The 12,648-nt window shown below is 39.6% G+C and overlaps 1 protein-coding gene across 1 annotated transcript in view; it reads left to right on the forward strand.

Moving 5' to 3' along the window:
- The window catches only part of AMPD1 (adenosine monophosphate deaminase 1), a 488,628-nt gene that overhangs the window by 72,487 nt on the left and 403,493 nt on the right, over nucleotides 1-12,648 (forward strand). Inside the window, exons 3-4 of the mRNA XM_086923284.1 lie at nucleotides 4,065-4,227; nucleotides 11,897-12,062. Coding sequence (XP_086779410.1) covers nucleotides 4,065-4,227; nucleotides 11,897-12,062 — 329 coding nt within the window. The remainder of the gene's footprint in view (nucleotides 1-4,064; nucleotides 4,228-11,896; nucleotides 12,063-12,648) is intronic.

Raw genomic sequence — 12,648 nt, forward strand, 5'->3', positions numbered from 1 at the left:
GTCAGCGCGTACACGATTTTTGCTTCTTTCTTGGTTGTTCGGACCTGTGTATGATTCGGTCGTAAACAAGGGCTACGAATCGAATCAAGGAAAGCCAAATCCGATTTGGAGGCCTTCCAAACAACATAAGAATCGGGCCCTAAGGCTGATACCTGTCATCAAACAAACAGAGCATCGTATCCAGGGATCCTGCTATACTTTAGAGTTATGCCACCATTGCATGAAACCAGACAGTAACACCCATAAACGCCTGTATATATTTGGTATTGCCAGACTCCGAGGCATAAAGGACAATTTTCTCTAGGATTTGTGTTTGGTTTGTGAAAATCAAAAGAATGAGCCTATTTGTTAGAAAAATAATCTACACACTTTGATTTATGTCTTCAAGATTCAATCATATATTGATGCTTAAGAGATACTTAAAATAAAATGCTCAACAAATAAAAGAACAAAGAAATAACGAAAAGGAGCATATAATCAAATATAGTGCATTGATAGATATCAAATTCATGCGATTTGAAACAAAACTGAAGTGCAGGGAGTCTTGAAATTTCTTTTCTTCATATAATCTTTATTTTTATTTCCAATCAGAAGTATAAAGCCCTCCCAACGCGTTTCGTACAATAGATGGACTTCTTCAGGGGTGTAAAACAGTTGGAAAAAACATTATAGAAACTATCCAAAAATTATATAAATAAATTTACGCAAGGGTTTTCGAAAAAGACCTAAATTATACAATGTACAATAAGAAAGGCCAGATAGACATAAACATGATAAAAAGGACATGAGGCAATACTACGTCTAATGATGACAATTTCTCTCAATACTGGAATTATTATCCTGTAGTAAGATGCTCCCTGCCTATGTCCATTCTTAACGTTTGTTTCCAATAGGTTATGGTATTGTGTTTTTTATGTGGAAAAGCAGCCTACATATAATCCAAAGAATCATAAGACAAGTTTCACAACATATAATCCTCATTGTTATTACAAATGCTCTCAGTTCAGACATGATCTGTATATAGAAGTATCAAAGGAGAAAAACGTTAACAACCAGATCAAAAAAGAATTATAATCCACAAATATATAAGGTATTCTACGTCCCATTGATAATTCCTGAAAAGTAGTCAATGAGGTACTTCCTATGATTTGAAGTGCAGCAGTACTGAAGGTGATTATGACGGTTGGAAACAATAGCTCATCAACCCACTAAGGGTGTATCAAAGAAAATATTCATATAAGTAGCACTCACTTGTGAATCAGATTACAAGGATCAGCAAAGCAATCTACGAATGTGAAATCTTGAAAGCCAAGAATCTCATGACGTCTTAATAATATATATCCAAGCTAAAAAGAAGAGAGCAAAATCTATCATGGCTATAATCAATATATCCATCCATTAATCTATGAGAGGGCAGCCAGTTAATTATTCTAACTTTTTTTTGATTACCCAATAAAATTATATACCATCTAGTTTACACTTCCAAGCACTTAATAAGCCTAATAGAATAATTATTAATAGAACAGAACTCACTTGGGAACAGCTTCCGTCTCGGTTCGTTCGGACTCCTATTGAACTCTATAGGAGCCTGTGTGCAGACGCGTACACAGGCTCCTATAGCAAAAAGGGATGGGGAAAAGCATACACCACATTGTGCATGCCTGGATCGGGGGAACTCATGGGCACACCCCTGTGACAGATTTGGATGGCCTCCAGTGAAGGGGGCCTGCTCCTGCCCCCCCTAAGAACGATTCCGACAGTCATTTCGGCTAGCTGAGACCGAGGTGAAGCAGCTGTCAAAATCAGGACAGGTTCGGGGCCTGGATACGATTTGGTCGGCGCATATGCGATTTTCGCATCTTATTTGTCATTCGAACCTGTGTACGATTCGGTCGTAAACAAGGGCTACGAATCGGATCAAGGAAAGCCAAATCCGATTGGGAGGCCTTCCAAATGACATCAGAATCGGGCCCTAAGGCTGATACCTGTCATCACACAGAGCATCGTATCCAGGGATCCTGCTATACTTTAGAGATACACCACCTTTGCATGAAAGCAGACAGTAACACCCATAAATGCCTGTGTGTATTTGGTATTGCCAGACTCCGAGGTATAAAGGACAATTTTCTCAGGGATTTGTGTTTGGTTTGTGAAAATCAAAAGAATGAGCCTATTTGTTAGAAAAATAATCTACACACTTTGATTTATATCTTCAAGATTCAATCATATATTGATGCTTAAGAGATACTTCAATAACTAGCTCAAAAATAGCTGAAAATAAAATGCTCAACAAATAAAAGAAATTAAACTTGTTTGAACGTCCTAATAGCAACACTTTCATAGAAGAACATGGCACACAGTCTTCATACATCATGTCACCTAAAGGGTGAAGATATTTTAGAAAGGCATATCCTAAAAATAGAGCAGTTTGTGAAACAGGCAATGGCGGGGTTCAGCTTTATTGTCCTATGCATATGAAGTGTGTTAATATTAATGCATTCAGTATAGAATACTTGATTTGTGATTACTATGAGCGAGAAGGACTGCTTAGTGAAAAAGGATTTTCATTTGCTGGTTTATTGTTATTTTATATGTAAAATTTCAGAAATTTCTTTTAGCCTCTTGTGTAAGTCTTATGATTTGAATGATTTAATGTATGTACATTTGTTTGTAAACAAAGTGCAAAAATGTGATGATAATGATTTTTTCCCTTTGATTCTTTCCTCTGACCCCTCTCTTTCCTTTACTTTTTGTTCCATCCATCTATCCATCCATCCATCCATCCATCCATCCATCCATCCGTCTGTTCGTCTGTCCATCCATCCATCTTCTTTCCTTTCTTTCTGTCTTGTCCTAGTGTCATCTCTTTTTGAATGCTTCTTACGGAAAGTTACATGATATTTATTAACTCTTGGGTGTTCAATTTAAACCCACAAAGCACATGCTTTTTTATTGCAAAAATGGCCCCAATTTGACTAATTGAATATATTTCAATTTGTTACTGTAAGAACTTTCATTTAGATGTTTTCTATTAGACTAGTCAATTTAAATAGAAGAGATCACTCTGCTTTCCCTTGAAGAGAACAGTGTGCAACTGCTATTTCACTCACTCCCCCTTGGTGAAAGACACACATTTCCCTAATCTGCTCCATAAATACGCATTTTTACTTTGCCACTACAAAAATACATTCTATGTGCTTCTAACCAAATGTAATGTTCACTTACAGGCATCAATTAGTAGCAGTAGCAACCTTGTGGTGTTATTAAGTCACACATGTTCTTTTTGGGTTGGTGAACCGACGCAAGTAAAAAGAGGAAACCACCCAAAAGGGGGAACAAATAGCCACCTGCCAATGACTTATGTAAAAACTGAAATATCTCACTACAATTTAACGAATTCAACCAAGACTGGCATGGATCGGAATTAAAAAAAATACATTTGATCATATTATTAGTCTTTTTACAATTTATTGGATCATTGACATATCATGTCAAAAATATAATATATAATAAATAGTTAATATAATAGTAAGTGTGCCAAAAGCATATATCAAAATTCTTCTTTTTGTTTTTTTCTCTTTTTACCCCTTAATATTCGCTCTTTTACCCGACAACATTCATGCTCAATTACTCAAACCTCAATCAAAAAACTCATTCATCCCACATCTATTTTCAACCACTTAAGGTGAACGTTTATATGTACATCAATATGGACAACAGCAATAAGGACAGAAATGACACATATGGCTGTAAAAAATTCACATAAATGAAAATATTTCCATCAGTCCATAAAGTCAGACCAGAGGGCTATTTTATAGTGTCTCAAGGCAGAAAAACACTATTTCAGGTATTTATTTATGCGTTAATGAGGCATATTCTTCATACCTGATTCCTTAGGAAAGTTACAAATGTTCCTGTTGCACCATGACGCATGTGCTCAATGTTTTTCAAAATTTACTCTTCGTTCAGGCCCATCCCTCATGTGCAGATATGGCTGTATGTGGCTCATGAAAAGATAACTGCAGAATATCTCAAAATTAATATCTTGGTTTCTTCCATTCTAGGAGAAAGCGTTTGGAGTTCTTAAAATCTATGATTGTTACTGCGCCAGAGAGTGAACCAACAGAAAAACCACTGACAGCCAGTGATGCAGAAAGTTCCATGCCCTCCTACCTGAAAGTGCCACACTTCCAGCGCGTTCAGATTACTGGAGACTATGCATCCGGCGTAAGACTCTTCTACTTCTCTTCTGTTCTCTTTTTTCTTTCTTCTTTCTTGTGGGGGTGACTTCAAAGCAGCTCTCTGAAGTTCACACACCCCCTTTCATCTTAGCTCTGTCGGCGAGACTATGTGTGGGGAGTAATCAATCCTTTGTGTGGAGACAGTAAACAGCCTATTCAGATGTAAGTGTAAGTGTGAGCCACCTCTCCCCCTTCCTTCCCAGGAATGCAATCAGAATGCAGATGAGTCTTCTGTCACACCCAACCGTTCTTGTGTTGTGACTCTAGAGGGAACGCACAAACTGTAGCTGCTCGCCAGCCCAAAAATGTCCACTTTCTAAAAGTGCCATTTCAAAAATAGTAATGTGAAATCCAACTTCACCAGTAAGGAGAATTTATCATTACCATTCGAAACATACCAAACATGACAAAGCTACTCTGCTCTGATAAGGAATTTCCACTCTGAAAGTATACAAGGGAATTCCCAATGCTAGCCTACGAGAGGAGTAGGCTTGTATTAGTGAGAAACAAAATAGGCTGTTTGTCACTGCCACAATATGCAAAAAATAAAAGTACATCTCCTGCCTTTTACTTACACAGCACCCTGCCCATAGGAGTTTAAGTCTTGGCAAGTAGTTTTAAATGACAAGTTGGATTGGCAGTAAACTGTACACACAGGCCATGCAGTGGCAGACCTGAGATATGGTTAGAGGGCGACTTAGGTGGGTGGCACAATCAGTGCTGCAGGCCTATTAGTAGCATTTAATTTACAGGCACTGGGCACATATGGTGCACTTTACTAGGGATTTATAAGTAAATTAAATATGCTAAACAGATGTAAACCATTTGTACCATGTTTAGAGGAGAGAGCACATGCACTTTAGCACTGGTCAGCAGTGGTAAAGTGCCCAGAGTCCTAAAAGCCTACAAAAAGGCCAGAAAAATAAGAGGAGGAAGGCAAAAAATGGCGTAACCCTGAAAAAAGGGCCATTTCCAATATGTGTGATATAGAACAGGTTGCTTTTTGATGACTATTGCAACAAATTGTGGTCCAAAAACAGAAGTCTTTTTAGTACTAACAAAGGGCCTGATTATGATGGTAGCAAGACCACCAAGACAGACTATTGGTGGTGGTCCCACTGACATCAGAACCACCTTCACCACCCGCCACATTAGTATGGCAGCAGTGTGACGGTGGTTGGAAACTCCGACCACCATGCATCCGACGGGCTATACCAGTGCGGCGGATGGCCTCGCAATCCCTGCAATGGTGGCAGTGCCTACCAGGCACCGCCATAGGGATTATGATGTCCCTCCCTACCATCTTTTTAATGGTGGTTCACCTACCATGGAAAGGATAGTGGGAAGGGACATTGGGGGCCCGTAGCGGGTCCCCCTTTTCCCGGCTCTCTGATGTGGGCACTGGGGGCACCATAGCATGTCCCTGCACCATGTGGCAAGCACCCTATGGTGCCTGCCACGTTGTGCATTATTATGTCAAGTGACCACTTTTTTTATTGCAGGGTGTGCTGCAGCCAGCAGCACCCGCCACAAAACAAAAGATATGCATTGAGACCTCCATGGTGGTGGTCGCATCATAATGCCTATGTTGGGACCGCCAACAGTTTGTCGGGTGGTCCCGATTTCCGATATGGTAGTGGGCATACGTAAGTCCGCCCGCTATTTTAATCAGTACCAAAGTATTAATAACCACTGTGTTTAAAGTGACAAGGTACAGATGAAAAGTTTTTGAAATGGTTGAAAATCTGATTCATGAAAACTGTGCTATCATTCGTGCTTTTCCCCAACACAGAGCAGTGTAAATATTTCCACCTTTTTTGGGAATAAAATCAATCACATTCAAGAACCCTGCCCCGGCTGTTCAACATCCATTCTGCCTGATATCTAGAAACCTCTTATCTGGAATTGCAAAACTGCAGTAACAAGTACTGTACAGAACAGAAATTGATACTATATTAATTTTCATGATTGTCTCTCACCTGGCTGCCGTCTGAATTGAATCACCTATTAGCTGTCCACTTGCTTTTAAATTTCTTTAGTGGGGCCTGAGAGAACTACAATGTTGACCATGTTGAACAGCACCATACTATATAGGAATGATCTCAAACATCCTAAAATACCATTATAACACTGCTTCTGAAGAAACCAGGGTCGGATGTCATTCCCTTTTCCAACTATCCTACTATCTTCGTAATTCCTCTTATAGGGATAAACTTAAGAGTTTGGTCTCATCCCTGTTGTCATAGAACAGACCTATTTAATACCACCTGTCATATTTCCAGGCAATCTTGGTGAACTCCAGTAAAATACCTGTGGCATCCACTCAATGCATATATAGCAACTTCCCATTTGGAAATGGGATAACGGACAAATGTTCCATGAACTCTCCTAATCAGGTACCAGAAAAGAATGTGTGTTAGGAACTAACAAGCCTGCCAGATATAATTGATTTTTTACTGGGTTCCTCTTCTGCTTTTCCTTGAGCCAAGACACACGCAAAATGTCTGGACATCTGGATTTATTGGAAGCCAAGCTAGCATGGAACATATGCAGACTATTGGTAACAAACATTACAGTTATTCTGGCAAAATAAAATATAAAGAATGTGAAAAAGTAAAGTGATAATACTGTATTTTGGTGTTTCTGTTTCCTACTGTTACTTGCAGCTAAGTAGCATGTCATAATTAGAGGTTGAATACAGCAGTCACATAATTGTAGCCAAGGACATACCACCCTTAACTGACATAATCCAGTCTACTCCAGACTGGCTGTATTAACAGCCAGAGTGTTCTTGGAGCTTTATCTCCCTTGACTAAAGAATAGTCCTTTCTAATTCACATATTGGTTATGCATTTAAGCTGCTTACTTGATGCATCAAATACAACTTGAAAGCATCCCCAATATGTGAATAAGAGCCCCATAAAAAACACAACCACATGAGAACAGTAACACTAACCACAAAAGTAAATCTCATCTTCCTCAATGAAATGTAATATTAATTGATGCCCATAAGAAGTTTCTTGCCTTAAAAGTAGGGACTACGACAATATGAAAGGAATCCTATCATCCAGGTGAGGGTCTATTGCATTATGTTGGCTGAAGTGTCTAGACTAACACATTATTGTGTCATGATGCAAGTAATATTCTAGATGTGTTAAATATGTTAATTGCAGAGCTGAAAACTTAATATGGTATTTAACAATTTGCTTCAGCCAGAATTTTGGATGCATAATGATTTCTCCTAATGAATGATTTCCAACCTGAAACGTAAAGAATACAATATATGCACCAAATAAACAGAATTGTCAAAACAAAGTTAATTAAAAAAAACAGTAAAGATGTCATATGAATTCCTAACACAATAGAGTGCATCTCCCTTTTTCAAATATGTGAATCACCATCAAGAATAGACTTTCGTGAACATTAAAAATACGTAATTTGCTGGATTAAAGTCTAGTCATTGCTAAGAAAGATATCACTCGCAACTGGCAGAATTCTTTTATTGGAAAGTGAAAGAATAGTCTTGACGAATACATAATATAGAATACTAGAAATACCTGTAGAAGAAGCCAAGGGGCACCCACAGAAGCAAATGACATTGGACTGGTGGACCCAAATCGGGGTCTTGTGGACTGACCAATTTTTGTAAATATATAGATATAGCGGATGATAAACACTGACTAATCAAACAAAAGTATATATCAGTATTATCTAATGAGAGTCGCATACCTCCCACCTAGATCTTAATGCCTAAAATCCTAAGCCATTGTTTCTGCTCAGGGTGTAGTTTTTACACCTCCTTGTGGGGAAAGCACTTCTTAGGTAACTTCTGGAAGGCTAATACTAATTGGCCTACTGGAGCTTCATGAAGCAGAGTCTAACCTTCTAAAAGTGTCTTTTCCTGTACATGTATCGAAAGTCCAGCTTCACAATTGAATTTGATTTTTTCAAAACAGTGGTTGAGTCACTTCTGTAACTTATCCCAAATCATACTTAGTAAAAATTATTTTTCATTGTTCTTTAGTTTTTCTCATAGGATCAGCTACATTCCTTTTCAGTGAGGATAGCAGTCACTAAAGGAACATGTCAACATGAAATTCTTACAAGTTCCACTTTTAAATATTTTGCACCATACCCTGTTGGTGCCAAGGCCTACTTAGAAGTGACTTACTTTATGTTTAAAGGTAAGGTTCCTCCCTGTCAAAATGTTTTCCTTTCACCAGTTTGCACACAGGCTTAAAAGAAGCAACACAGAGACTACACATGTAGGCCAAAATCCATCATTTTCCTTGCCAGGCTAATGGATTGCACAATAGGTGCTGCAATCCACAGGTGACATTTACCTTTCGATGCCATTGGTCTATTTTCCTGCCCTATATACTATGGCCTTACTGAAAAGTTAAATGTACCAACTGGGTATTAGCCAATGTTTATAGTAGGGGCTGGACAGCTGTACCCATAATAGCCAAGATAGCTATTGCCTCTTACTGTTTAGAGTCAGGAACTGGCATGAGTCAGATGCCAACGCCTTCACTCGCTCTGCCAGCTGAAACCTTTGACCTCCAGTCAATGTAGATCACATTGTGTGCCTTATTTGGGGCAGATATTCCAACATGTTTCCAATTGGACTGCCAGTGAATGCATGGCATACTGGATCATAGACACCGAGAGAAATGTCACAGTGTGTCTGGACCAGTTGTTTTTCAGTAGCAAAATCCTGCTTTATGAAAAACCACAAACCTTGCCAAGTGCGTGCATTGAACATGACTCCTCTGGAAAGCTTCAGTGCCTTCACTAATGCTGCAAAGTGATTCCCAACATGCAAGCAGGGCTCTTTAGGCGGGGCAGCCAGTCTCCCGCCTGGGGAGCAATGAACATTCCTCCGTGACCTGATGAAACAGCTGGATGTCCTCCACTTTTCTAATTAAGCCCCTAAAATTGGAGATGCAACTTAGTTCCAGAGGAAGAGAGTCTCAAATAATGAACCTCAAAACACCAAAGACTCTGCATTTAGTTTGGGCCTGTGGGAAACAGGGTACTTCCAGCAGCCGGAATACGATAGACAACAACATCCTGACTGTAGGGAGTCAGCATGCACACGAGACAGGCTTTGCCCGTTCAATAAAAGGCCTGGTTGTAAGGTAGATAGCCTTAAAATTAATTCTTTGCCAGGCCAGAGCCATTGGAAAGAGTGATATTGTAGTACTTACACAGTTTGTACACTACTCTCACAGTCAAAATTTGGTCACACTGGATATTAAAAATGCAAAAAGACACAGATAGAATTGCAGTAGCTTATGAATTAATACACATGCTCCGTCTACTAAAACATGCTTTGCTGGGGAAATAAAAAGCATAATATTCTTCAGCATTGTAGGCTACTGAAAGCTTGTTGGCAAAACCTTTTGGATTGGTTTATTGGTACAGTAGACAGATCCTAATGAAAGAGAAATGTGTAGTAGAGGCAAAAATCTGTATATGAACAGGGTCTAGTTGTAGTGGCCACAGGCCAAGAGACCAGCAAGAATTGTCTCCACCAATCAGAATGTACTCTGTTTTATTTCCATTTAACTTTAGAACATTTAGAGGCACCCAGTTGTGGATGCTTTGAAGGCCTGTGTTAAGCTGACCAATGAACCTGGGAGAATTAGAGAGGGCAAAAGTGAAGCGTCATTCGCATAGGCAAGACAATTCAAAAGCAGGACCAATGGGGCCAGTGGTTGAGCAATAGCAGGCCAGCTATTTCACACTCATCCTGTCATGCTCCAAGCTCACCTGTCATTGCAACTAATGCAGATAATGTACTATTGACTAACTGAAAACCCCACTAGCCCTCATGTTGAAAATTATGTGACTCAAGGTAACTAGCAAATCATTGGGGAAAACGTTTTTCTATCAATTTAGCGAGGTCCAGCAGAATTGTAATGGGCCAGACGTTCTACTAGTCTGACGATTCAGTGCTTTTTAATAAATGGTTTCATAATGCCATTTTGAAGTCATCGGGCATCATTACAGAAGAAACGGAGGTGTTAATATTCAGGCATAGTTTGTTAGAGATGACTCGCTCAAGGCTTCATAAACTAGGCAATAGGCAGAAGATGTCTGGAGAGCCTGATTTGATGGATTTCTAAGTCTGCAGATATCAGTCTCTCCAGTACAAGCAGAGAGGAAACCATTTCAGGTGGCTGATAAGATGTATGCTGTTGAATCTGAATAGGTGCCACCCCATTTTTCATTTAACACAATAAACAATAGAGGGGCATATTACCAACGAGTAGCGATATTTATCGCTAACTAGGCTTTGCAACAATTTTTTTATCGCTAAGCATCGCCGGAAATTATTGCTGAGATAACTTGCTATTAGCAACGTTTATCTCCAAAGCGATAATTTTTCCGGCGATAGCGTGAATATCGCTGAGAATACAGCGATATTCACGCATTAGCGACAAAATGCTCTTAGCCATGTTATCCACCTCTCATTGGATAACATGGCTAAGAACTGGTCTGAGCAGGTGTTAGTTTTTGGCGATAGCAGGAATATTTCCATCGCTACGCCCGCCTTGCTAATAGGCGATAGCGACGTTAGCGATTGCTTTCAGTCGCTAATAGCTTGGGTACGCCCACTTTGCATGTCATTAGCGATAAATATCGCTGACATGCAAAGCAGGCCCCAAAATGCTCGCTATCACCTAAAAGCTGTCGCTAACATCAGTTAGCGACAGTTTGCTAATAGAGCGATAGAATTATCGCCCTTAACCGGTGATAATTGCCTATCGCCCCCCTTGGTAATATGCCCTAGAGTGTTTTAGTTTTAGAGGAACAGTAGTTGGCCAGATCATATCATAAGTGTTTGAAAGGTATAATAGACCAAGATGAACTCATTCGACGGTGAGTAGAATTAGCAAGAGAAAATAGTTGCCAAGATGAATTGGAGGCAGATTAAATGAGAGAAGTGAGGAATTTAGACCTGGCCCAATACAGAAAAGACACATAGCAGTTTGGCTCAATTTTGAAAAGAAGTAAAAAAAAAAATGGCTGTTACACCAGTGGCTCTCTGCTTGCCTAACATTCAATCTTTCTTCTCAAAGTTCCAAGGTGAGTCACATGTTAACATATTTGCAATAGTGGAGGCAATGGAGCAGGAGGAGAAAGGGGTTAATCAACCCACCAGACAAATCAGGAATTTAACAGAGTTTGAGTAAACTGTGCCCCCCCAGGTGGTGTTTGGGGAGTAGACAGATATTAGGGAAAATAGTGAAAGCTGTAGTCTTACGACAACTCTCCCCTCTTTACTAGGGGTGTGATGCGGGGCACTCCTGATAACTGGAAAGGAAATGGAAAATGAGATGAGCGGATACTCAGTCTAGGCAATGGATGACGTTTCAGATTGGATCGGAAGGAAGATTATTAGTCAAGAGAAGGTCCAAGGTATTTTTTTTTACCATTTGAAGGTACCACAAGCGTCTGAACAAACTCAAGTTCCTGAATGTCCTCAGCGACATGTTGATGGGAAGTGTTACAGGCATTCCCAGTATGAAAGAATCACAAATTCCCCTAGTAATGCCCCATGAAACCCTTGTCTGGTGGACCATGTGTGAAAGTATGTCAATATTTCCTACAATTATCCCCCACTCAAGAGGCTTGTTTCTATGCAGGTTACAGTTGATGATTTTGAACAAATCATTCGGGACCTTTTTCGGGCTCTAACCATACGAGAAAAATATATGCGCATGTCTTACCAGAGATTCCCGAGGACCACTTCTCAGTATCTTCGCAACATTGAGGGAAAGACCTGGAAGGAAGCTGATGAAGTCCACCCAGGTAGGTGCTGTTGCGATACCACTATATTAATGAAACTGTTTTAATAAATGTGAAGTTCATCTGAAAACGGAAAGACTTTTAATATCCACAGACAGGTGTAGACAGCTTCTGAGAATAATTTCTTTCAGATAAAGTTTCTCATGTGGTGTGGACATTTTCAAATAGCACAATATGCAGATCATTCAAGAAAAGCACAAAATACTTTAGGTCTGGCTTGACACAACTAAAGCTATCTTGGCAGCCTTACGTGAAAAAAGTAGAAATAAAACACACATGCATATATACAGATACCAAAGGGTTTTGGTTCAGCCCCCTTCATCCATTTATCTATCGGACTGTCATTATTGTTTTGCTCTGTCCACAGCATACAGCATAAGACAATGAGCCAGCCTAAGTCAGCCATGTTTCTTTTGCTCTGAGTGATGGCAATTTACCTCTTCACGTGTGCACAGAGGCCTAAAAGTAAGTCCACTTCTGTGCCTAATCTGGTAGGTCAAGATTCCAATTTGTCAATGCTATTTTCTTTACATTCTTTCACACCTTTTTCACAACTTGCCTGGTGGTGTTTGATGCAGACTTGCAGAGG

Source organism: Lissotriton vulgaris, chromosome 5 (genome assembly GCF_964263255.1).
Source record: "Lissotriton vulgaris chromosome 5, aLisVul1.2, whole genome shotgun sequence".
Taxonomy (NCBI): domain Eukaryota; kingdom Metazoa; phylum Chordata; class Amphibia; order Caudata; family Salamandridae; genus Lissotriton; species Lissotriton vulgaris.